This window comes from Lynx rufus, unplaced genomic scaffold, assembly GCF_022079265.1.
Source record: "Lynx rufus isolate CCGP_SWC_20201006 ecotype Redwood Valley unplaced genomic scaffold, mLynRuf1.p SCAF_17, whole genome shotgun sequence".
Taxonomy (NCBI): Eukaryota; Metazoa; Chordata; class Mammalia; order Carnivora; family Felidae; genus Lynx; species Lynx rufus.
Window position 1 is genome coordinate 39,166,923 of NW_025814831.1, and position 26,247 is coordinate 39,193,169.

Below are 26,247 nucleotides of genomic sequence, written 5' to 3' on the forward strand. Positions count from 1 at the left end.
ATGATATTTACGAAAAAACTTTTTATGAGGCTGTAGACACACGGAATTGACTGTAAACAGATCAGAAACTTATTCAAATTTTTAGAATGGGGTGCTTACAAGGCTCAGTTGATTGAGCATCTGACTCTTGACTTTGGCTCAGGTCATGATCTCACAGTTTGTGAGCCCGAGCCCCACATTGGGCTCAGTGCTGACAGTGAGGAGCCTTCTTGGGATTCTCTCTCCTTCTCTCTCTGCCCCTCCCCCGCTTGCTCTCTCTCAAAATAAATAAACAAACATAAAAATTTGGGGGTGGGGGGAAGACATATATTGCCAAAGAAACCACAAGCTCGGTCTTAAAATATCCTTTTACTGTATGAGCCCCAAACTGCAACTCAGGCCCCCCAAATTTTCACAGGCAGGAAAGAGCCAAGGAAACTCTTCAATCCTGAAACAGCAGCAACTCTCCAAGGCCCATATCAGGTCTGTCTATGGAGGACTGTGGACAAAAAACCTCCGAAAAGATGGAATCGGGAGCCACAGAGACCACTGGGTGGGAGAGCTTATCCCACAGAGCTAATCCTATAGAGCAGGCTCAGAGGCTAATTAAGGAACTTACCACACTGCCAGGGCCTTATAATGCCTGCCTGGCAGACTTCATCATTGCTGTGGACCAGTGACTGCGGAGTCTCTGAGCCATTTTTCCTGTCCCCTTTTAACGGGAGTGTTTAGTCAGTTAGCCTTTTCCTGCTCCTCCTTTGTCTCTTGGCATATGTGTTTGTATGCATTCATATTCATGTGTGTATGTGTGTGGCTGGGCTGAGGCATGGAGGGAGGTGGGCAGCTTGCCTTTCTAGTTTACAGGCCACTCCATTCTAGGCTTTCCCATCTCAGAAAATGGCGTTACCATTTAAGCATGGGCTTAGACTAAAGAGAGATAAATTTTTTTCTTTTTCTCTCAGATTGTTCATCTGCTTATCTGCAAACCTGTCAGTTTTGCTGGCAAAATAAATCCAGAATTTCACCACCTCTCACTACCTCCATTTCTACTTCCCATGCTGATGTCTCACTTGTATTACTCAAAGAGGCTTCTAATTGATACCCTTCTACCCTCCCCACTTTCCAGTTTATTTTCCCCATGGCAACCTGAGCGATCATCTTGAAATAGAAGTGAGATCATGTGACTCCTCTCCCATGACTTCCTTCACATCTAAAACTCAAAGTCCCTGGCCTCCTGGTTTACCAAATGCTGCCTCCTTTGTCCTTCTTTGTTCACATCGTTCCTCAAATGTGTAAAGTGCTCTCTCACCTTGGGGTCCCCCTCCCCCCATGGCTATCTGCATGGCCCACGTCTTCATTTCATGACTACCTCTGCTCAGATAGCACTTTCTCAAAGAGACCCAACTACTCTTTATTTTTCTTTGTAGCCCACATCACCACCTGACATTTTATAGAATATTTAAGGAGCTTTTCTTTGCTTACTGCTATATACCTAACTCCAAAACACAGCCTGGAACAAGGTGGCTCTTTGACAAATACTTGTAATGTGAATGAATATCTTGTTTGCTGCTGCCTGCATTAAGTGTTAACAAGTAAGTGCTGTTAGGATGCAGAATAGGATGGACCCATTTCTTCCTGGGCAGTAAATGAAAGCCTCATAGCAGGGCTAGCTTCACGGATGGTTCGCCTGTGTCATACAGAACTTTGCACTTAGAAGCGCCCTGTTCTTGGGCCCTGAAACAGAAGGGCTTCTGTTTCATGTTCTGCTGTCGCTCTCTCTAAATTCTTAATAGTTTTGAGTAGGGAGCCCTGCATCCTTTTTTATTGTGCTATAATTCACACACCATACAATTCACCATCTTAAAGTGTACAATTTAGTGTTTTTTAGTATATTTACAAAGTTGTGCAACCATCACCACTGTCTACTTCCAGGACATTCTCATCACCCCAGAAAGAAACCTCATACCCATTAGTAGTCATTCCCCATTTCCCACTCCTTCCCTGGCCATGGGTATATACCCCCTGGTTAATTTTGCCTATTCCAGATGTTTCATATAAGTGAAGTAAAAAAAAAAAAAAGTGACCTTTTGTGTCATTCTTCTTTTGCTTAGTATGTTTTCAAGGTTCATCCATGCTGTAGCATGTATCAGGATATCATTCCTTTTACTGGCTGAGTAATATTCCTATGTATCCATATATACCACATTTTGTTTGTTGACTCACCAGTTACTGGATTTTGGGGTTGTTTCTACTTTTTGGCTATCATGAATAACATTGCTACAAATATTCGTGTACTAGTGCTTTCATTTTTCTTGGATATATACTGAAGAGTGGAATTGCTGGGTCATATTGTTAGTCTGTGTTTAACTCTTTGAGGAACTGCCAAGCTGTTTGCCACAGAGGCTGCACCATTTTATATTCCTTCCAGCAGTGTATGGGGGTTCCAGTTTCTCTACATCTTCACAACACTTGTTATTTTCTGTTATTAATATGTTATTTTTCGATTATAGCCATCCTGGAGGATGTGAAGTACATTGTATTGTGGTTTTGCATTGCCCTAATGATGTATCTTTTTGTGTACCTATTGGCCATTTGTATATCCTCTTTGGAAAATGTCTATTCAAGTCCCTTGATTATTTAAAAATATTTTTTTCTTTTGTCTTTTAATTTTTGAGTCATAAAAGTTCTTTATATATTTTGGATATTAGAGCCATATCAAATATATGATTTGCAAATACTTCTCATTTTGTAGGTTGTCATTTTGCTTTCTTGAAAGTGTCCTTTGACACTTTTGTTTTGAATTTTGATGAATTCCAGTTCGTTAATTTAATTATTTTTGGTGGCTTGAGATATAGGTGTCTAAGAAACCTTTCCCTGATTCAAGGCCACTGAATTTATGCCTTTGTTTCCTTCTAAGAATTTTATAGCTTTAGTTCTTACATTTATGTCTTTGATCCACTTTGAATTAAGTTTTGTATATGGTGTGAGGCTGGTGTCCATATTCATTTTTTGTTCGTGGATGTGCAATTATTCCAGCACCATTTGTTGAAAACATTAATCTTTCCTCATTGAGTTGCCTCATCATCCTTGTCAAAAAAACAATTGAGCATAGATGCATGGGTTTACTTTTGGAAACCTAGTTCCATTCCATTGTTGTATATGTCTGTTCTTATAGCAGTATCTTGATTATGGTATAGCTTTATAAAACTGGGAGTTTGAAAACTGGGAAGTATGAGTCTTCCAATTACATTCTTGTATCTTGGTATTGTTTTGGTTATTCTGGGTCCCTTATGTTTCCATCTGAATTTTAGGGTCAGCTTATCAATTTCTGAAAAATTGGCAGTTAGAATTTTGATAGGAATTGAATTGAATCTATAGGTAAATTTAAGGAATATTGTCTTGTTAACAATATATCTTCCAATCCATAAACACGTAATGTCTTTCTATTTAAGTCTTCTTAATTTATTTAAATAATGTTTTGTAGTTTTGTGTATGAGTCATACATTTTTGTTATATTTTTTCCTAAATATTTTATTTTCTTTGATGCTGTTGTCGATGGAATTATTTTCTTGGTTTCATTTTCAGATGGCTCATAGCTAGTATATAGAAATACAACTAATTTTATATTGATTTTATGTCCTGCATCCTTCTGAACTCCTTTATTAGCTATAACAGCTGTGTGTGTGTGTGTGTGTGTGTGTGTGTGTGTGTGTGTGTTGTGAGGATTTCTCAGGAATTTCTATATACATGACATGTCACCCTCAAATGGAGATAGTTTTCATTCTTTTTCATTCTGGATGTCTTTTATTTCATTTTCTCGACAGTTTCCCTGGCTGGAACCTTCACTGCAATGTTGAATAGAAGTGGCAAATTGGTACATATTTATCTCTTCCCTGATCTTAGGGGGATAGCTTTCAGTATTTTACCATTAAGCATGTTATAGGCTCTGATTTTTTATGTTGTATTGGGCCCTACAAATGATGTAGCTGGTCTTGCCTCATAAAGGAGAGCACAGCTGAGCTGAGTATTAAAGGATAAGTAGGAGTTCCCCAGCATGTGAAGAGGAGAGAGAATACTAATTTGCAACATCACTGATGGGGAATGATTCTTAATATCAAAGTGATTGAGCATGGCAGGTATGTGGAGGTCAAATGAGGAGTGAAGGAAACAGATTGGAGAGGTAGGTGGAACTGAGCCATAGTTAGCCATAACAAGGCTTGCTGACTTGTTAAAGAGCTTTAATTTTATTCTGTGATTTTTTTTTTTTTTGCCTTGGATGCTATCCTATTTGATACACAATAGCAAAAAATGGAATAAGGGGAAATGGGACTAGAAATTGAGGCAGGGAGGGCAATTCCTGGATTACTGCAATATTTGAGACAATGAATCTAATCTTGTCAGCCTTAGCTGCAAACAGCCATTTTCTTGGTTTTGAAGACTTTATCTTCCTTCTTTCATTATTTTTCTTAAATGAAAAAACCTTTAGTAATAGAAACATAAACACTAAGTATCTGTATTTCAGAGTTATGCTAACATCAGTAATGGGGTTTACAATATATGTTTTGTTACTTATGGAAAATACATTTTTATATTTATGATCACCTGGAAAATTGAGATAAATGATTTTTATATGGTAAAGAAAAATGGGGCGTAGAACATTTAATTAGTCAATTCGGTAATAGTATTAATGATTCTAGGGTATTTTGCATTTGCATTTTCTTAACCACCCTTATCCACATTAGGCATTACCTGACACATTAACAAAATCAAAAGATATTCCTTTTCTCCCTCCCTCCCTCCTTTCTTTACTTTTCCCTCTCTACTCATCTCTTTTTTTAATTGTCAATTAATTAATTCCTCAAAATTTATTTAGGACGTAAGAGGCTGAACTAGATCTCTAACACATTCCTTGTCCTTTAAGAGCTTACAGACTTATGAGTGGCCCAAGTAAAGCAAGGCAGCCATATTTCAAAATGGAGTGTGATGTGTCATTGTTACCCTTCCTTTACACGTTTGAATTTGTTGGATGACCATCTGACACAGCCCTGTCACTGTGGCCTTCGTTAAGATGAGCTTCTAGCCTCTGGTATGCCCATGAGAGTTTTAATAAATACTCTTGAATGGATTGAAAGAACTAGAGTTAGAATTAGTAACTGAGTTTATAGAAACAGTAAAAGGAACCAATGAACAAAACCAACCAGATCCCCTAACAGTCAGATGAACTGGAGCTTCTGCCTGATCACATATAGCTATAAATTCCTAGTCAATTCCCTAGATTCACAGATTTGGAAAGTGATGGGCCATTTGAGGGGAAACTCCTCTATCTTCCTTCAAATTATATAACACGAAATCCATGTCATTAAACAAATGATTCTAACCCTTTTTTTCCTTGCCTTTATTGGATTTCAAAGTTCAGTACACATTCAAATTATTTAATTTTGATATCACTTTTATGATCAAATGTCCTACTTTTGAAATGGAAAGCTCAGTTGGCCATGTTCCCTGTTAAGTTTAAGAAGCTTTTATCATTTAAATAAATTAAACCTTCCAGCATGGGCTCCACAGAACATAATGAAGCACAGAGAAGAAAAGCTTAAATGAAATAAACCTCTTTGCTGATAGAAACAGTACAGGCTATTGTGACTACCAATAAATGTGTGGCTGGAATCATAGTCTGATTCATTATTTTTCTTTTTCTTTTTTTTTTTTTGTCCTTAATTTTTGTGGTGTTCATCAGCAATTTGAGTTGCCATTGCACAAAAAGATGGACACAGAGTACATCAAGTGCAAGGGTTTAGGTTATTAATACTGAGAAAAAAATACAAATAAAAAATTTTAAAAGCTGATTTAATACCATGTTAAGAATCATGTATATTTTTTTTCTTTTACATTAATCCATATGTTGCTCTATGAACACTCAGATCGTTTTACATTTTCTAAAATAATTTCTTCGGGGGAATTAAAATTTTTTTTTCCTAGAGAAAAATCATTGTCATTTTTATGTAATAATTGGTTAAAATTAATCTACATAACTTACATATTTATTTAGCAGGAAATATTTTACTTTCTATAGGACACACTGCCCATATAGGAATCAACTGAATTATGAAATGCTTATTGTTTGTAGATTCTTTCAATTGCCAAAGACTAGTAAGCAAAAGTTTTAAAAATCTTAATGACAACATGCTTTTTAAAAAGGGCTTAACTAAATAAAATTTACACATCTTTCCATTCAGTTATAAAGTGAAACCATTTTATCATATGCATAATTAAAAACTTAAAGGTAAAAAGCACTTCTTAAAAGGAAAGATTCTGGGCACCTGGGTGGCTCGGTTAAGTCAGTTAAGTGGCTGACTTCGGCTCAGGTCATGATCTCACAGTCTGTGAGTTTGAGCCCTGCGTCAGGCTCTATGCTGACAGCTCAGAGCCTAGAGCCTGCTTTGGATTCTGTGTGTCTCTCTCTCTACCCCTCCCCCACTCGTGCTCTGCCTGTATCTGTCTCTCAAAAATAAATAAATGTTAAAAAAAAAAAAGGAAAGATTCAATGGAATATATTTGAAAATGCTCATGCTTGTAATGGTAATGTAGAATAATTACCATGCTATGTTTATTATAAAATGTAGTCTCCTTGGTAATAAAAATACATTGTTATTTAAATTTGGAGTTTAGGGTCATAAAGTTATCTTTAAAACTATGAGAACTTATAGAGAGGGTCTATTACATTTAATGTTTGTGAAAAACAGTGAGTTACTTCCATTAGGCACTCCTGCTCTTGTATTTTCTTGGTCTATAATGCATCCTTCATAACTTAAGACAAAACAAAAAGCTATCATACTTTACACATACAACATGGTTCAACCAGTGATGGTACCTCAGTAGATTATTAGTCTTGAAACCAAGTAAACATGACAAAATCATCTCTTCATTTTTTATTTCTCTGTTTTTAATTTTAGTGCCAAATACTTGTATTAAGAAAGTATGGCATTGGGGTGCTTGGGTGGCTCAGTCGGTAAAGCATCTGACTTCAGTTCAGGTCATGATCTCATGGCTCATGGGTTCAAACCCCACATAGGGCTCTGTGCTAACAGCTCAGAGCCTGGAGCCTGCTTCAGATTCTGTACCTCCCTCTCTTTCTGCCCCTGCCCCACTCATGCTCTGTGCTCGCTCTCTCTCCCTTAAAAATGGATAAACATTAAAAAATTATAAAAAAAAAAAAAGAAAGAAAGAAAGCACTGTATTGTCACCAGCTGGGAAATAAGTTCTTTTTTTTTTTTTTCAAAATTTTATTTAAATTTTAGTTAGTGAACATGCAGTGCAATATTGGTTTCAAGAGTAGAATTCAGTGATTCATCACTTACATACAACACCCAGTGCTCACCACAAGTGCCCCCCTTAGTACCCATCACCCATCTAACCCATCTCCCACCCACATCCCTCCATCAACCCTCAATTTGTTCTCTATAAGAGTCTCTCATGGTTTATTTCCCTCTCTCTCTTTTTTGGAAAATAAGTTCTTAATGGATGTTATTGCATCCTTACAATGGAATCAAAGATAGGTTCTCATTCAAGTTCTTTAAAGATTGATTTGTGGGTCAAAGATTTGAATATGATTACAGTCAGCCAGCATTTGTTAACTATCTACTTGTGCCCAGTAGTGGGCTAGGTGCTGAGGATGCCAGGAGGTAGATGATGTAGTATTTGCCTCCAAATGAGGAAATAAGAGTAGACATTAATGATCAATTACAATAATACAAATAACATTTATTCATTGTGTAGACAGTGAAAAATAATTTTAAAAAGTAGGAAACCTTCCTATTTGTATTATTTTCTATTCATAGACCTTCACAAACATACATTTACTGAGTATATGAGAGTATATGAAGAGATTATTGAATTAACGAATAACATGTACTTATTGAGGACTTTCAATATGACAGACACTGTCATAAAGTCTGGAGATACAGCATGTAACAAAAGAGACAAAAATCTCTGCCCTCATAAACAAATGAATCCAGGAAGTAGTGGGATCAAGAATGGCATTTAAGTCCAGGGAAAATTACGTCCTTTGACTTGCCACCCCCTGTTTTTGGTAAAGATACTATATTTAATATAAGTAGAAGTTAGAAGAAAACCCAAGAGCTGCCTTGAAGAGAGCAAGACGATACAAAATGACAGCATGTATTTTATTTATTTTTTTAATGTTTGAGAGAGAGTGCAAATGGGGAAGGGGCAGAGAGAGAGGGAGACAGAATCTGAAGCAGGCTCTGTGCTGACTTGGGCTTGAACCCATGAAACGTGAGATCATGACCTGAGCTGAAGTCGGACACTCAACCGACTGAGCCCCCAGGCACCCCGACAGCATGTATTTTAAAGGGAAGTAGAGTGAAGCAAGCCTGCTGGCTTTGCATTTGAGAATGAGGAGCGCTTTGAGGTTGCCTCCCCTAACACCCTCCTGCCCCGCTGTCAGTTACTCAGCGAGCACAGAGCCCAATGGACTGCCTTCAGGGATGGTTCTCCATGGCAAATGCTCGGTGAGGGTTATCTGTTGGGTGTGAAACTGCTGTACCACCCCCTGCTTTACCCACTCAACTATCCACATCTCTGTGTCAAAATGACCTTACAGAGCTGCAGTCGAGTGTAATGGTTAGGACTGCTTGCAATCTGACTTCTTGGATTAGTATCCTGGCCACTTACTCCTTGGGTGACCTGGAAGGCAAACCACATCACTCTCTATGTCTTAGTTTGCTTTTCTGTAACATGAGAATACTAGGCCCTATATCAAGTAGTAGTATGACCGTAGTTAATGAGATAATACATGTGTGAAAGTGACTTCTTTGCTATATGCGAACTTTTAATAATTATTTTTTTCAGTAAGTCATAATTTCCATTTTGAAGCCAAAAGAAATAAAAGAAATTTAATCTATTCAGTAACCTCTAACTCAGTAATTTTGTTTAAAGTTACCTCTGGCTTGTGGTGCTTGGGTGGCTGAGTCGGTTAAGTGACTCTTGATCTTGGCTCAGGTCACGATCTCACGGTTGGTGAGCTCAAGCCCTGTGTCAGGCTCTGCACTACAGCGCGGTCTCTAGACCCTCTGACATTCTCTCTGCACTATCAGAGAATTCCTGCTTACAATTCTCACTCCTTCTCCTTCTGCCCCTACCCCACTCGTGGTCTCTGTCTCTCCCTCTCAAAATAAAGAAATAAACTTAAGGAAAATAAAGTTACCTCTGGCTTAAAAGCCTGGTTATGGTTAAGTAGTTGATCAAATCCAAGTATTACTGTTTTGAGTTTGATTCCAGCTCAAATTCTGTAGCTTGGGTAAGAAATTTCCTTATGACCCTCTCTTCCCATCCTTCCTTCTGCACCTGTTTCTACTTTCCCTGGGCTCATGATTGCCTGTGGGCCTGATGCAAAGGGTAGGGGGCTCCACTTCAGCACCCAGGGCTTGTCTGTGAGATCTGGCGGGCTTGTGGTCACTCCTCAGAGCGTTGGCCTTTCCAGCTGGCCACACCCAACTACTGGGCACTATTTATTGTGTGGCATATTTAATGGTCTGAAAGGTCCTGCCAGCAAGTGTTCTACAGAGTGCTGTAACTTCTCCCACCTCATGGAGTATCTTCACCTCATCTGGCTTCCATGGGGCTGAGATAACAGTCGTCTACCTACTCTAGTTCCCTGGCCCACCGGGATCCTAGCGATGCCCATCCAGGCACACAGAAGTATGGGCAGAAACAAAGAGGGTGTATGCTTTTCTCCAGCATGTTGGTTGGCTCCAGAGAGCGAACGTGTGGGTCCTGCTGCTCTGCAAACTCCATCAGAGAAGTTAGGGCCTATCTCAATGTTTCCAAGTGCCCCTAAAGCTCAAGGGCCTATGTCTAGTTCCTTGTCCTCTCCTATCCCCCTGGAGTGGGGGGGGGGGGGGGACGGGAATGGAGGGAAAGGAGCAACGTGCAGCACTTCAGATGCTAATATCCCAAACCTCTATTCTTTCTCTTTCTCAGTTTCTTTTATATGTTCATAGTGGCAAAATCCACAACCTTGTTCTATCTCATTTGTCCCCGGTTGCAGACCAGCAGCCTGGCTCTGTGACAGGACTCCCTTTGTACAACGTAGTGTGGCATTTAGAGTCTCTGTTCTCAGCTTAACAGTAGGAGTCCAGACACTTTGTCCTCGGTTTGTGTGGAGGGGCCAGCTGGTGGTCAGGGAAGTTGCAAAAGGCTTATTTTGTTGATGTTTTACATGGGCTTAAATCACTAAGCATTCTAAACTTGCTAAGCACACGATAATCGTAAGCAATCATTAGCCATCATATTGAAATTTTAAAACATACAGCCAACAAATAAGATGCCACCAGATTCTCAGTTCCAGGGACACCAAATATTTCATTGTAATTTCTAAAAACTGTGAATTTCACACAGCAGTACACATGGACACTACAGAGATAGTAATGTTTTTGTCTATTACATATCAATAGCGTTGCTGAATTCAGCAAACAAAAGCACAGGGCATGCAGTTAAATTTAAATTTCAGGTAAACAATGAGTATGTTTTAAAACGTCAATATGTCCCATTCAGATAAATGATGTATGACTTTTCAGTATTAGTGTGTCCCAAATACTGCATGGAGGACCTGTATTTCATCTAACATCCTCATGTGCGATTTACCTCCCTTCCCTCGTTGAGAGTCTGAAGTAGATCTTTTTATTGCAAATGTGAAGGTGACTCTCAGTTATTACATTGCACGAAGGCTATGGCTAAAGGCTAAGGAATTACGTTTATAAAAACAAACCAAAAGATCAGAGTTGAGTGGGAAGGAGGATGTGGCCAGTCATTTACATTTGTCCCCTCATGTCAGTTCCTGAAATGCAATTCAGCACATTTTCAATGAAATGGGATGAAATCAGAATGTGGTATTTGTGTTTCCATGTTTGGATCTATCTCGTCCTAAAGAGTGTTAGTATCTTGAAGGGTCAGCATAAGCTCTGTTTACTTAGGGGGCATAAGAAATATGTCAACCCTTTGAAAAACTTTCAATTAAACTGCGAGAGCTTTGATGTCAGGCTTTCAGATTAGTATTACATCATTCAAAAAGACCCAATTTCATGTGCCACTAGAGAGGGAAAGATATACTGGTCTTTATAGACAGTTATTGAATTTAGAGAATATTTACTTTAAAATACAGATTATTACCACTTGATAAGCTGTATCTAGTGCATCAATTTCAATTTAGAAAGTATGCTCTTAGAGAATTCTATCTCCCTGACTTTTCTGTTCACAGTGACCATCAGTAGTATTGGTTTCTAGTATAAATCAATGTTTGTATGTTACTCTGGAAGCTTCAAGTGGTAATGGAAATGGTTTCAAATATACAGGATTTTATGAGAGTTCAATGGATATAACCAGAATATTTTGAGTGTCTACTATATGCCGTGTACTTCACATAGATCTCTAATCTAACCAATAAGTTAATGAGAGAGGGTGATGAGGTAAGTAATTTTGCCAGCCCCATAAAATTGTCTGATTCTGAGAGCACTGTATCTACTATAACTCCCTTCTGGATTTTTCTTACAGACCTCATCTGCAGTTATTTTGTTCTTCGGAAGGAACCTGAGCAAAAAATCTCACACTCATTAAATTCACTTCTAATTCTGATAATATAAGTGGTAATTTCTTACAGGTGACCATTTTTACTTCTCTTGATGGAGTTACACATTCTTCCCAGTATTATTTTCGGAAGACATTTTTTTTTTTTATATGAAGTTTATTGACAAATTGGTTTCCATACAACACCCAGTGCTCATCCCAAAAGGTGCCCTCCTCAATACCCATCACCCACCCGCCCCTCCCTCCCACCCCCCATCAACCCTCAGTTTGTTCTCAGTTTTTAACAGTCTCTTATGCTTTGGCTCTCTCCCACTCTAACGTCCTTTTTTTTTTTTTTTTTTTTCCTTCCCCTCCCCCATGGGTTCCTGTTAAGTTTCTCAGGATCCACATAAGAGTGAAACCATATGGTATCTGTCTTTCTCTGTATGGCTTATTTCACTTAGCATCACACTCTCCAGTTCCATCCACGTTGCTACAAAAGGCCATATTTCATTTTTTCTCATTGCCACGTAGTATTCCATTGTGTATATAAACCACAATTTCTTTATCCATTCATCAGTGGATGGACATTTAGGCTCTTTCCATAATTTGGCTATTGTTGAGAGTGCTGCTATGAACATTGGGGTACAAGTGCCCCTATGCATCAGTACTCCTGTATCCCTTGGGTAGATTCCTAGCAGTGCTATTGCTGGGTCATAGGGTAGGTCTATTTTTAATTTTCTGAGGAACCTCCACACTGCTTTCCAGAGCGGCTGCACCAATTTGCATTCCCACCAACAGTGCAAGAGGGTTCCCGTTTCTCCACATCCTCTCCAGCATCTATAGTCTCCTGATTTGTTCATTTTGGCCACTCTGACTGGCGTGAGGTGATACCTGAGTGTGGTTTTGATTTGTATTTCCCTGATAAGGAGCGACGCTGAACATCTTTTCATGTGCCTGTTGGCCATCTGGATGTCTTCTTTAGAGAAGTGTCTATTCATGTTTTCTGCCCATTTCTTCACTGGGTTATTTGTTTTTCGGGTGTGGAGTTTGGTGAGCTCTTTATAGATTTTAGATACTAGCCCTTTGTCCGATATGTCATTTGCAAATATCTTTTCCCATTCCGTTGGTTGCCTTTTAGTTTTGTTGGTTGTTTCCTTTGCTGTGCTGAAGCTTTTTATCTTCATAAGGTCCCAGTAATTCACTTTTGCTTTTAATTCCCTTGCCTTTGGGGATGTGTCGAGTAAGAGATTGCTACGGCTGAGGTCAGAGAGGTCTTTTCCTGCTTTCTCCTCGAAGGTTCTGATGGTTTCCTGTCTCACATTTAGGTCCTTTATCCATTTTGAGTTTATTTTTGTAAATGGTGTGAGAAAGTGGTCTAGTTTCAACCTTCTGCATGTTGCTGTCCAGTTCTCCCAGCACCATTTGTTAAAGAGGCTGTCTTTTTTCCATTGGATGTTCTTTCCTGCTTTGTCAAAGATGAGTTGGCCATATGTTTGTGGGTCTAGTTCTGGGGTTTCTATTCTATTCCATTGGTCTGTGTGTCTGTTTTTGTGCCAATACCATGCTGTCTTGATGATGACAGCTTTGTAGTAGAGGCTAAAGTCTGGGATTGTGATGCCTCCTGCTTTGGTCTTCTTCTTCAAAATTCCTTTGGCTATTCGGGGCCTTTTGTGGTTCCATATGAATTTTAGGATTGCTTGTTCTAGTTTCGAGAAGAATGCTGGTGCAATTTTGATTGGGATTGCATTGAATGTGTAGATAGCTTTGGGTAGTATTGACATTTTGACAATATTTATTTTTCCAATCCATGAGCAGGGAATGTCTTTCCATTTCTTTAAATCTTCTTCAATTACCTTCATAAGCTTTCTATAGTTTTCAGCATACAGATCCTTTACATCTTTGGTTAGATTTATTCCTAGGTATTTTATGCTTCTTGGCGCAATTGTGAATGGGATCAGTTTCTTTATTTGTCTTTCTGTTGCTTCATTGTTAGTGTATAAGAATGCAACTGATTTCTGTACATTGATTTTGTATCCTGCAACTTTGCTGAATTCATGGATCAGTTCTAGCAGACTTTTGGTGGAGTCTATCGGATTTTCCATGTATAATATCATGTCATCTGCAAAAAGCGAAAGCTTGACTTCATCTTTGCCAATTTTGATGCCTTTGATTTCCTTTTGGTGTCTGATTGCTGATGCTAGAACTTCCAGCACTATGTTAAACAACAACGGTGAGAGTGGGCATCCCTGTCGTGTTCCTGATCTCAGGGAAAAAGCTCTCAGTTTTTCCCCGTTGAGGATGATGTTAGCTGTGGGCTTTTCATAAATGGCTTTTATGATCTTTAAGTATGTTCCTTCTATCCCGACTTTCTCAAGGGTTTTTATTAAGAAAGGGTGCTGGATTTTGTCAAAGGCCTTTTCTGCATCGATTGACAGGATCATATGGTTCTTCTCTTTTTTTTTGTTAATGTGATGTATCACGTTGATTGATTTGCGAATGTTGAACCAGCCCTGCATCCCAGGAATGAATCCCACTTGATCATGGTGAATAATTCTTTTTATATGCTGTTGAATTCGATTTGCTAGTATCTTATTGAGAATTTTGGCATCGATATTCATCAGGGATATTGGCCTGTAGTTCTCTTTTTTGACTGGGTCTCTGTCTGGTTTAGGAATCAAAGTAATACTGGCTTCATAGAATGAGTCTGGAAGTTTTCCTTCCCTTTCTATTTCTTGGAATAGCTTGAGAAGGATAGGTATTATCTCTGCTTTAAACGTCTGGTAGAACTCCCCTGGGAAGCCATCTGGTCCTGGACTCTTATTTGTTGGGAGATTTTTGATAACCGATTCAATTTCTTCGCTGGTTATGGGTCTGTTCAAGCTTTCTATTTCCTCCTGATTGAGTTTTGGAAGAGTGTGGGTGTTCAGGAATTTGTCCATTTCTTCCAGGTTGTCCAATTTGTTGGCATATAATTTTTCATAGTATTCCCTGATAATTGTTTGTATCTCTGAGGGATTGGTTGTAATCATTCCATTTTCATTCATGATTTTATCTATTTGGGTCATCTCCCTTTTCTTTTTGAGAAGCCTGGCTAGAGGTTTGTCAATTTTGTTTATTTTTTCAAAAAACCAACTCTTGGTTTCGTTGATCTGCTCTACAGTTTTTTTAGATTCTATATTGTTTATTTCTGCTCTGATCTTTATTATTTCTCTTCTTCTGCTGGGTTTAGGCTGCCTTTGCTGTTCTGCTTCTATTTCCTTTAGGTGTGCTGTTAGATTTTGTATTTGGGATTTTTCTTGTTTCTTGAGATAGGCCTGGATTGCAATGTATTTTCCTCTCAGGACTGCCTTCGCTGCGTCCCAAAGCGTTTGGATTGTTGTATTTTCATTTTCGTTTGTTTCCATATATTTTTTGATTTCTTCTCTAATTGCCTGGTTGACCCACTCATTCGTTAGTAGGGTGTTCTTTAACCTCCATGCTTTTGGAGGTTTTCCAGACTTTTTCCTGTGGTTGATTTCAAGCTTCATAGCATTGTGGTCTGAAAGTATGCATGGTATAATTTCAATTCTTGTAAACTTATGAAGGGCTGTTTTGTGACCCAGTATATGATCTATCTTGGAGAATGTTCCATGTGCACTCGAGAAGAAAGTATATTCTGTTGCTTTGGGATGCAGAGTTCTAAATATATCTGTCAAGTCCATCTGATCCAGTGTCTCATTCAGGGCCCTTGTTTCTTTATTGACCGTGTGTCTAGATGATCTATCCATTTCTGTAAGTGGGGTGTTAAAGTCCCCAGCAATTACCACATTCTTATCAATAAGGTTGCTTCTGTTTATGAGTAATTGTTTTATATATTTGGGGGCTCCGGTATTCGGCGCATAGACATTTATAATTGTTAGCTCTTCCTGATGGATAGACCCTGTAACTATTATATAATGTCCTTCTTCATCTCTTGTTACAGCCTTTAATTTAAAGTCTAGTTTGTCTGATATAAGTATGGCTACTCCAGCTTTCTTCTGGCTTCCAGTAGCATGATAAATAGTTCTCCATCCCCTCACTCTGAATCTAAAGGTGTCCTCAGGTCTAAAATGAGTCTCTTGTAGACAGCAAATAGATGGGTCTTGTTTTTTTATCCATTCTGATACCCTATGTCTTTTGGTTGGCGCATTTAATCCATTTATATTCAGTGTTATTATAGAAAGATACGGGTTTAGAGTCATTGTGATGTCTGTATGTTTTATGCTTGTAGTGATGTCTCTGGTACTTTGTCTCACAGGGTCCCCCTTAGGATCTCTTGTAGGGCTGGTTTAGTGGTGACAAATTCCTTCAGTTTTTGTTTGTTTGGGAAGACCTTTATCTCTCCTTCTATTCTAAATGACAGACTTGCTGGATAAAGGATTCTCGGCTGCATATTTTTGCTGTCTAGCACCCTGAAAATCTCGTGCCAATTCTTTCTGGCCTGCCAAGTTTCAAAAGAGAGATCAGTCACGAGTCTTATAGGTCTCCCTTTATATGTGAGGGCACGTTTACCCCTTGCTGCTTTCAGAATTTTCTCTTTATCCTTGTATTTTGCCAGTTTCACTATGATATGTCGTGCAGAAGATCGATTCAAGTTACGTCTGAAGGGAGTTCTCTGTGCCTCTTGGATTTCAATGCCTTTTTCCTTCCCCAGTTCAGGGAAGTTCTCAGCTATGATTTCTTCAAGTACCCCTTCAGCACCTTTCCCTCTCTCTTCCTCCTCTGGGATACCAATTATGCGTATATTATTTCTTTTTAGTGTATCACTTAGTTCTCTAATTTTCCCCTCATACTCCTGGATTTTTTTATCTCTCTTTTTCTCAGCTTCCTCTTTTTCCATAACTTTATCTTCTAGTTCACCTATTCTCTCCTCTGCCTCTTCCATCCGAGCCGTGGTGGTTTGCATTTTGTTTTCCATTTCCTTTAAAGCGTTTTTCAGCTCCTCGTGACTGTTCCTTAGTCCCCTGATGTCTGTAGCAAGAGATTCTCTGCTGTCCTGTATGCTGTTTTCCAGCCCAGCGATTAATTTTATGACTATTATTCTAAATTCACTTTCTGTTATATTATTTAAATCCTTTTTGATCAGCTCATTAGCTGTTGTTATTTCCTGGAGATTCTTCTGAGGGGAATTCTTCCGCTTGGTCATTTTGGATAGTCCCTGGTGTGGTGAGGGCCTGCAGGGCACTTCCCCTGTGCTGTGGTGTATAACTGGAGTTGGTGGGCGGGGCCGCAGTCCGACCTGATGTCTGTCCCCAGCCCACCGCTGGGGCCACAGTCAGACTGGTGTGTGCCTTCTCTTCCCCTCTCCTAGGGGCGGGATTCACTGTGGGGTGGCGTGGCCCGTCTGGGCTACTTGCACACTGCCAGGCTTGTGATGCTGGGGATCTGGCGTATTAGCTGGGGTGGGAAGGCAAGGTGCACGGCGGCAGGGGGGGCAGGCTTAGCTCGCTTCTCCTTAGGTGATCCACTTCAGGAGGGGCCCTGTGGCAGCCGGAGGGAGTCAGATCGCTGCCGGAGGTTTGGCTCCGCAGAAGCACAGAGTTGGGTGTTCGCGCGGAGCGAGCAATTTCCCTGGCTGGAGCCGGTTCCCTTTGGGATTTTGGCTGGGGGATGGTCGGGGGAGATGGTGCTGGCGAGCGCCTTTGTTCCCCGCCAAACTGAGCTCTGTCGTCCGGGGGCTCCGCAGCTCACCCTCCCTTTGTCCTCCAGCCTTCCCGCTTTCCGAGCAGAGCTGTTAACTTATGACCTCCCAGACGCTAAGTCGCGCTTGCTGTCGGAACACAGTCCGTCAGGCCCCTCCGCTTTTGCAAGCCGGACTCGGGGGCTCTGCTTGGCCGGCGAGCCGCCCCTCCGCCCCGGCTCCCTCCCGCCAGTCCGTGGAGCGCGCACCGCCTCGCCGCCCTTCCTACCCTCTTCCGTGGGCCTCTCGTCTGCACTTGGGTCCGGTGACTCTGTTCTGCTAATCCTCTGGCGGTTTTCTGGGTTATTTAGGCAGGTGTAGGTGGAATCTAAGTGATCAGCAGGACGCGCGGTGAGCCCAGCGTCCTCCTACGCCGCCATCTTCCCAGAATCCCTCGGAAGACATTTTAAATGAAATTTATGCTAACTTATTTGTGGTTACCTATCAAATAGCACATTAACTATGTATTTAATTCTATATTTAAAATTTACCTCAAGGGGCACCTGGGTGGCGCAGTCGGTTAAGCGTCCGACTTCAGCCAGGTCACGATCTCACGGTCCGTGAGTTCGAGCCCCGCGTCAGGCTCTGGGCTGATGGCTCGGAGCCTGGAGCCTGTTTCCGATTCTGTGTCTCCCTCTCTCTCTGCCCCTCCCCCGTTCATGCTCTGTCTCTCTCTGTCCCAAAAATAAATAAACGTTGAAAAAAAAAATTAAAAAAAATAAATAAATAAAAAATAATAAAATAAAATTTACCTCAAAATACAAAAAAAAAAAACTAATTCAAAGGATACATGCACCCCTGTTTATTGCAGCATTATTTACAATAGCCAAATTCAGCCCCAGTGTCCATCGACTGATGAATGGATAAAGATGTGATATATCTATACAGTAAAATATTATTCTGCCATAAAAAAAAGCATGAAATCTTGCCATTTGCAACAACATGGATGGAGCTAGAGAGTATAAAGCAAAATAAGTCAGTCAGAGAAAGACAAATACCATATGGTTTCACTCATATGTGGAATTTAAGAAACAAAACAAACAAAGGAAAAGAGAGAGACAGAGAGAGATGAACCTAGAAACCGACTTTAACTACAGAGAACAAACAGATAGTTCCCAGAGGGGAGGTGGGTAGGGGATGGGGATTAAGGAGGGCACTAGTCATGATGACTGAGCAATGTATACAATTGCCGAGTCACTACATTGTACACCTGAAACTAACAGAACATTTTACATTAACTATACTGGAATTTAAAAACTTAATAAAAAAAAACCTTCTGGAAATATGCACAGAAAAAGGTTAATGATACTTAGGTCTGAGGCAACCAACTGAAGTCTGAGTGGGAGAAACACTTTATGCTAAAATTGTTTATAATACTTCAAAAGGTAAGAAGATCCTGTATGTAGGTTGTAATAATGATAAGGGAAAAATGAATACTAACAATGAAAAACAAATTTTAAGAATATTGAAATCTGAAGAGTCCAATCTCCCACCGGTGACAGTATTACATGGACAACATCCTTACTTCTGTTTGGATATTTTAGTGGTGTTGAGGTTCACGAGTGTTCAAGGCAGTTTATTCTGTGAATAGATAGCAATTTGAAATGAAGTCTGTATTGAATTGGTATTTGTCTCTCAGGAACTTTACTTACAGATCCTAGTTCTGCCCTCTGGAGCCACATAAATAAATTTAATCCCTCCTCTCACCCCACATAGGTGCTATGCTAGTAAACTAATGTTTTGGTACTTTTATATAGCCTAGAACTCATAATTTGACCCCCTAAGCAGAGGATGTTATTAAAAATGGTCTTGAATATATTCACATATGAAAGGAAACATACAAAAAATAATGATGCATTGTAAGGAAATTTAATATAGTTCCTTACACGCGTATGCATACACACATATAATAGACTAACATATATATTTACCTATTTTCTATTAAATGGGAGTATAAACTAAACAGCAGGCATCTCTATTCAGCTATTACATTCCGCCTTCCGTATGCAAGGGAGTAGGACTAAATAAGCTAAGTAAGCTTAGTCAGTGCTCCTATGTTGAGTCTTAAGTGTATCGCATCTGTTAAAGAAATGGCACTGGGGTATTTTTTTTCCCCTTCAGAAATGACCTTATCTTGTGTTGGAGGGTTTCCTCAGTAAAAGAAAGTTCATCCAGCATCCTGGCACGCAACTGCAAGCTCGTCTATCTTCATAATCATGTTCTGAACATCTCTCCCCCTCCACAGATCATTTTCCGAAAAATCAGTGACGTGAAGAAAGAGGAAGAGGAGCGCCTCCGGCAGAAGAATGAGGTCACCCTCAGCATTCCCGTGGACCACCCCGTCCGAAAGCTCTTCCAGAAGTTCAAGCAACAGAAGGAGCTGCGGAATCAGGGGTCAACACAGAGCGACCCCGAGCGCAACCAGCTCCAGGTAGAAAGCCGCTCCTTACAGAACGGAGCTTCCATCACGGGCACCAGTGTGGTCACCGTGTCACAGATCACACCCATCCAGACATCGCTGGCCTACGTGAAAACCAGTGAGTCCCTCAAGCAAAACAACCGCGACGCCATGGAACTCAAGCCCAACGGCGGTGCTGACCCCAAATGTCTCAAAGTCAACAGCCCCATAAGGATGAAGAACGGAAATGGGAAAGGATGGCTGCGACTCAAGAATAACATGGGCGCCCATGAGGAGAAAAAGGAAGACTGGAATAACGTCACGAAAGCGGAGTCCATGGGGCTATTGTCAGAGGACCCCAAGGGCAGCGATTCAGAGAACAGCGTTACCAAAAACCCATTAAGGAAAACAGATTCTTGTGACAGTGGGATTACAAAAAGTGACCTTCGTTTGGATAAGGCCGGGGAGGCCCGAAGTCCGCTGGAGCACAGCCCTATTCAGGCTGATGCCAAGCACCCCTTTTATCCCATCCCAGAGCAGGCCTTACAAACCACACTGCAGGAAGTCAAACATGAACTCAAAGAGGACATCCAGCTGCTAAGCTGCAGAATGACTGCCCTGGAAAAGCAGGTGGCAGAAATTTTAAAAATACTCTCAGAAAAAAGCGCGCCCCAGACCTCTTCTCCCAAATCCCAGATGCCACTCCAAGTACCTTCCCAAATACCATGTCAGGATATTTTTAGTGTTTCAAGGCCTGAGTCACCTGAATCTGACAAAGATGAAATCCACTTTTAATATATATACATATATATTTGTTAATATATTAAAAACAGTATATACATCTATATACATACATGTGTATATACAGTATATACACATATATATTTTCACTTGCTTTCAATATGATGAAACCATATGGATTTTGATATGTAAATACTGCATGTCCAGCTGGATTCTGGCCTGCCAAAGAAGATGATTATTTAAAACATAGATATTGCTTGTATATTATGCAGTTGACTGCATGCACACTTTACATTTATTTATAATCTCTATTCTAATACAAAAAAAAGTATGATTTTTGCTAACCAAGGCAATGTAATATTTGAAGAATCAGGGTCCAACCTGCCAATGTTGCCATGACAAATTTGATCTCAGGCTGAGTATATCGAGCTGTCATTTTCTCACTGTTCTGTTAAGTTAAAATTCTGGATTAATGCCAAGGGAGAGTTCGCCCTTTTAGACCGTCGGTACCGTTTTATAATCTCTTTTCATAGGATATTTTTCTGTAACTTAGTGTTAGGTTATTTTCCCCAACAGGCAGTGTCTGCTCCATCAAAATGACTGTTTTGTTGCCTAAATCAGATAGCAGTGGGGGACGCTGAGAACGTATTGCTATGAGTTTTGTGCATGAATTGCATTTCTGCTCAACTATACCTCTCCTTTTTTAACACTATACTTAGATAGTAATCATTAACGCTTATGTAAGGAAATCCCTCCTCCCTCCGTCTTGGAGAACAGCTGCCATCTTGTAAGCTGATTTTACCAACCCCATAAATACGAAACTATTAATATAGTGTATATTATTATAGAAAAACTGCACCACAGGGTAAAAGGGCCTTTTAACAATTCATGTTAGCGATGCTGGTTTTCCAAATGTGATGAGTGTTCTAAATTTGTACTTCTAAAACTTGTTCAAAGGTGAAGTTGAAAGGCTCTTAGCAAAGAAACAAAACACATCTAAGTACTCATATCAAAATTTTAACTATAATGACATAAAATAAAAAAGAATGTAAGCAGATAGACAATATTTTGTAGCGTATCTGTAACTTAAGATGAAACACAGGTACAGAATTGTTCACACAGGATTCTTAATGTTTATAGGGATAACACATGAAACATGGTGACAAAAAAACACTAACAAGTAGATGTTAAGTTGCTCAGTTCAGATAACTGCTTTTCTATAATTTTATTCTGGTTACAATTTTCTAAAGCTTTTTTGCACACAGTTCTACTGCAGGACTTCTGCTGAGTTGATACAGTAGACTGCTGTGGCTCAGGCAGATCCATTTATGAAAGGGGGTTACTAAAGACTGAATTTCAGAGTCTTTTGAGTTATAAATCCTCTTCCTAGAAAGTGCCTATTATCAACTAAAAAAAAAAAAAAAGTCACAAACAGTTGTGTATAGCCAGTCCCTTAAGTGGTATGTATTGAGAATAAAATACATGTTCATTTGTAAGAACCCAGAAGAATTTTTTCTTTTGACTAAAGTCTATGTTATGAAGTTGATCAAAGAGGCATACTTTTAAATTGGTGCATGCATGACATCTAATTGTGGGAACAGGGAAGTTATTGTTTGCATCACGTTGAAAATATATTCCAGGAATCTGTACATTATTGGACCATCTGTACATATACATTCACAATATACACCAGATGACAGCAAAATCAAAGGAGATATTTGGACCTGTTGTTGCCATTTTTATGAGCTTTTCTAACGATCTCTCAGCATCCCCAAACAAAACCACCAGAACTGAAAGACAGGTTATCACAATCAGACCGGAGAAGTGCAGAACCAAGTAACTTATAAAAACAAGGGATATTTTAGAATATCTATTAGAGCTTCTTCACATGCCCACAAGATGTGCCTCTTTAATCCAGGAGTCTCAGAACAGATGTGATGTGCCAGGGGCTCCATTTCCCCTTCTCTGTGCCCACGACTTCCATTACTCATCATGGAAGTTTGCAGGGGAGCATGTCTCCAGGCAACGCTACGACATCTACCTACCACAGGCACAAGAAAATGAGGTAATCACAGTAAAAGGAATCAGCCTTGAAATTGAGACTTAGTTGCTTTCATGGCGAGGAGGGTCCTTTTTCTTGACCTCTGACATTTATTGAATTGCAGGGTAATTTTCTATTTAACCATGTACGACACAAGCCTGGTTAAGCTTTTAGAGGTGAATGAATAGTAAGCATAACCTAAGTACAGAAATGGTCAAGCTTTAGCCACGTGCTTCAAAAATAACCATTGGTGTAAAACTATATCAGAATGACTAAAACAGCAGGGTAGTTTGAAGCTGCAATCCACGCCTTTGCCTATTAGTGGTGCAAATATTTTCTGTGTTCTGCCATTGACTCAGTTGACGAACAATATTATTGTTTGTATCCATGGGAAAGAAACGTGGTTTTGACCTATTCGAGGTTGTCACAAAGGGGTAAAATGTGTCAGTTGCTTGTTTATGGTGCAGTTATCACGCATTCTTCTCCAGTCCCCTCTGTCCCTATGTGCATGACATGATGAGGTGCTGAATGCACTCTGCTGTTTCCAGCAGAAATGCATGTGTTCAGCAAACACTGTATATAGAGTAGTCTTTTCGGTTCCCAGATTCTGCAATTCTTACCAGGTGAACTTACTCAGACTTGAATGAAGGGTGAACACTTGCTTTAATAAGTGCAATCGTGACATAGTCATGTTCTGTGTTGCCTCAGCCAGCACATAGACAAGAGATTCTCTTTTGGGGGACCAGACGACTGCATGTTTTATTCTTACACTGTATAGATGCTTTCGGTGCATCCAGAATACAATTTTTATTATTATATTTCTGAACAATGTATTAATAGGAGTAAATAGATACGTATTGAAAATCCAAACATTTTTCAAAGCAACTTACATACCTTCAATATTTTTCTATGATAATAGATAAGATCAGATGCTGTACCCTGGACAGGTGGTTGTAATGTAATAGCGAAAGCCAAACAAAAATAGAAATGTGAGCTGTGCATCATAAGGACAAGTTTTGTCAGTCTGTATTAGGATATTATTGCACTATGGTCTAGTAGATACAAGAACTTATGATAAAAAGAAAATAGGCACACGAAAGGCAGATGACAATACCAAAGCTACTAGTGTCCCACAATGACGTAAATAGTACTTCGAATGGTTTGGGCATAGATGTCGAAGAGAGACATATACTTCATTGTTAAAATGGAAGATTTTTTATTATGACACCAGTTTCATCTCACATGAAGTACAGGTACCTGTACTTACATTGTACAGATACGTACAATTGTCCTACGTGCTCAGTGAAAAAAAACTGTATGTAGACCAGAGAAGAGAGTTCGAAAATTTGGGATTTTAAGCCGCTTTTAAGAACAAATATATACTCCTGGAGTTCCTAGAGCTCTAACAGGAATATTAATTATGACCACTAACAAAAACGCCATTTTGCAAATTCATCCTATTGGAGCCCAAATGCAAATCACAACTTTCTATGAATTTAAGGAGATTTTGTTCTCCTGAGATCTGGCCCATTTACTGTTCCATTTTAAATTACTAAATTCTTTTAGAAAACTTAAAAAAAATAGTCTTCAGAGCAGTGACTGTTTTTAAAAGTGTGCAGTGGTTGGTACTGGTGAAATTATGTGTCATATTCCTAATAAATTCTACTATCTTGTATAATTTTTATCTTTTAAGCTATTTTATCTGTCTCTTTTCCAAAATTTTATGTAGGTAATGAGACAATTTATCTAGAATGTACATAACATACATGGATAACTTTATGGATATTTTATAATTATGTGAATGTTGTGTTTTCATATTTTGTTACATATAAGAATATTTCTCTTGTGGTCTTGATGGCAAGGGAGAGAAGAAAGAACAATCTTTTGGAAAACATCCTAGGATTAGTATCTGAGCTCCATCTTGGATTCTGAATCTAGCTTTGCCACAATTGTAGTGTAACTTTGGGCCAATTAACTGTTCTCTGGTGTATCTGGGCTTCAATTTCCCCACCAATAAATAATAAAATGAAGATAAGAACTGCTCCGTTCTTATATCAAGATGATGTTAGGTCGGTGGCAAATCATCTTCCTCTCAAACGAAAATCACATTAAGATAAATTATTAATTGCTTCTTTCTTTCATAGAAGATCAGCTGAGGTGGACTCTCTAAATCTTTTTCTAGGGTTTAGAAAACTCTTGTCAGAAGTCGGTGGGGAAATACACTGATGGCTAAATAATTATCAGTCATTGGCATGTGAGCAAAAGACTTGAGAATTATCTGGGAATTTAGACCTATTAAATAAACATGGAAGGAGTGAATGTCTTGTGAGAAGAGAGAAAGAAGAGAAAAATACATGTAAATATTATGATTTTGTTTATTCTATTTAATCATACTGCTCAGCAGAAATTCTCATTCTTGTGAGAAAAAGTAAAAAAAAAATTGTTGAGTATTCAAGATACAGAGCAGTTCATCTTTCGGTTTTGTATAAAAACAATCATGACTTACTAAGACACATGGCTCCATGTGGGCAGATATTCTTACAATGAAATTCTTAATTGTAAAAGAATCCTTTCCAATGACCAATTGATTTTTCAATGTGTATCTTGAACTGGAAAAAAAAAGGTCAAAAAAAAAAAAAAAAGGAAAATCATTTGAATTACACTTAAATATACTCATGTTATTGTGACCTAAATTAGTGTTCTAACTTAAAAAGTTATAATACATGATTAGTAATATTGGTAACTCTAGGAAACCACTTACAACATGTAAACATTTTATTTTTGAGAATGAGATTCATTTTGTTAACATTTGTTCATTCTACAAAGATAGTCTTGTATCCTAAAGAATACACTCAAGCCTGAAGTCACTCCATTGGTGGTGACCCTTTGGGTAAAGAAAATACCAAGAGCACATAGTAACAAAGGGGAAACATCTTACACACCGAGACATTTAGATCTCTTACAGGGTTTTTTAATTTTTCTGTTATATCAGAATTGAAAAACTGTTATAACAAAATGGGAATTAGGCATTTTTTTGAAAGCAGACACAATTTCTCAAGTTAAAGAAAGGTTCATTATAAATGCCCAATATATTTAAGAAATATTAAAAGAGATTTATGCGGAACATTCATTATTAACCATGACTTTTTACTATCCATTCTAATGTTTTTTATTTATTTGCTAAATAGTTGATAACATTTATATTTGTATCCACTCTGTGATAGGCCCATGGCATTCCAAATCACAGTTGCATTACATATGTATTCTACACATATGTAAATAAATATTTTCAATCCACTTTCTCTCAGTGTAAACTTTGTACTTACAACTTACATGATGTTAGCAGCTCAGATAATAAAAACTCTTCGAAATGGGGAATGACATATATGATTTTTTTAGAGGGTTGATATGGATTGAGTTGACATTATAAGAAAAGTTCTTCTTATTGGTTCAGGAAAACAAACCAAGAGGTGATGTATGTGGGACTACACAATCCAAACAAAAACAGAGTCAGGTTTTAAATAGGTTAGTAGTGCCAGGCTACATAAGCTCATGGGATTTGCACTTGCACCTCCGGAACAAATCTACAAAGAGGAAAACAGAGTTATTTGAACAGAAACCAAACTATAACCTACACCTTCCTATAGTTATAGCTTGTTTTTCTCACTGGCACATCACTAGACAAGCAAAAGGAGACATGTGGATGTCAAAAGCTCTTTAAACAATAAATAATGTGAATTATAAAACCTAATGCAATCCTAGGACTTGAGCAAGTAATAAATTCAAACATACTGTGTTGCATAC

At 38.9% G+C, this 26,247-nt stretch overlaps 1 protein-coding gene across 1 annotated transcript in view; it reads left to right on the top strand.

The window, feature by feature from the left end:
* The window catches only part of KCNH5 (potassium voltage-gated channel subfamily H member 5), a 303,474-nt gene extending 283,018 nt beyond the window's left edge, over positions 1-20,456 (top strand). Inside the window, exon 11 of the mRNA XM_047079822.1 lies at positions 19,509-20,456. Within this exon, the coding sequence (XP_046935778.1) occupies positions 19,509-20,456 (948 nt within the window). The remainder of the gene's footprint in view (positions 1-19,508) is intronic.
* Positions 20,457-26,247: the final 5,791 nt, after the last annotated feature.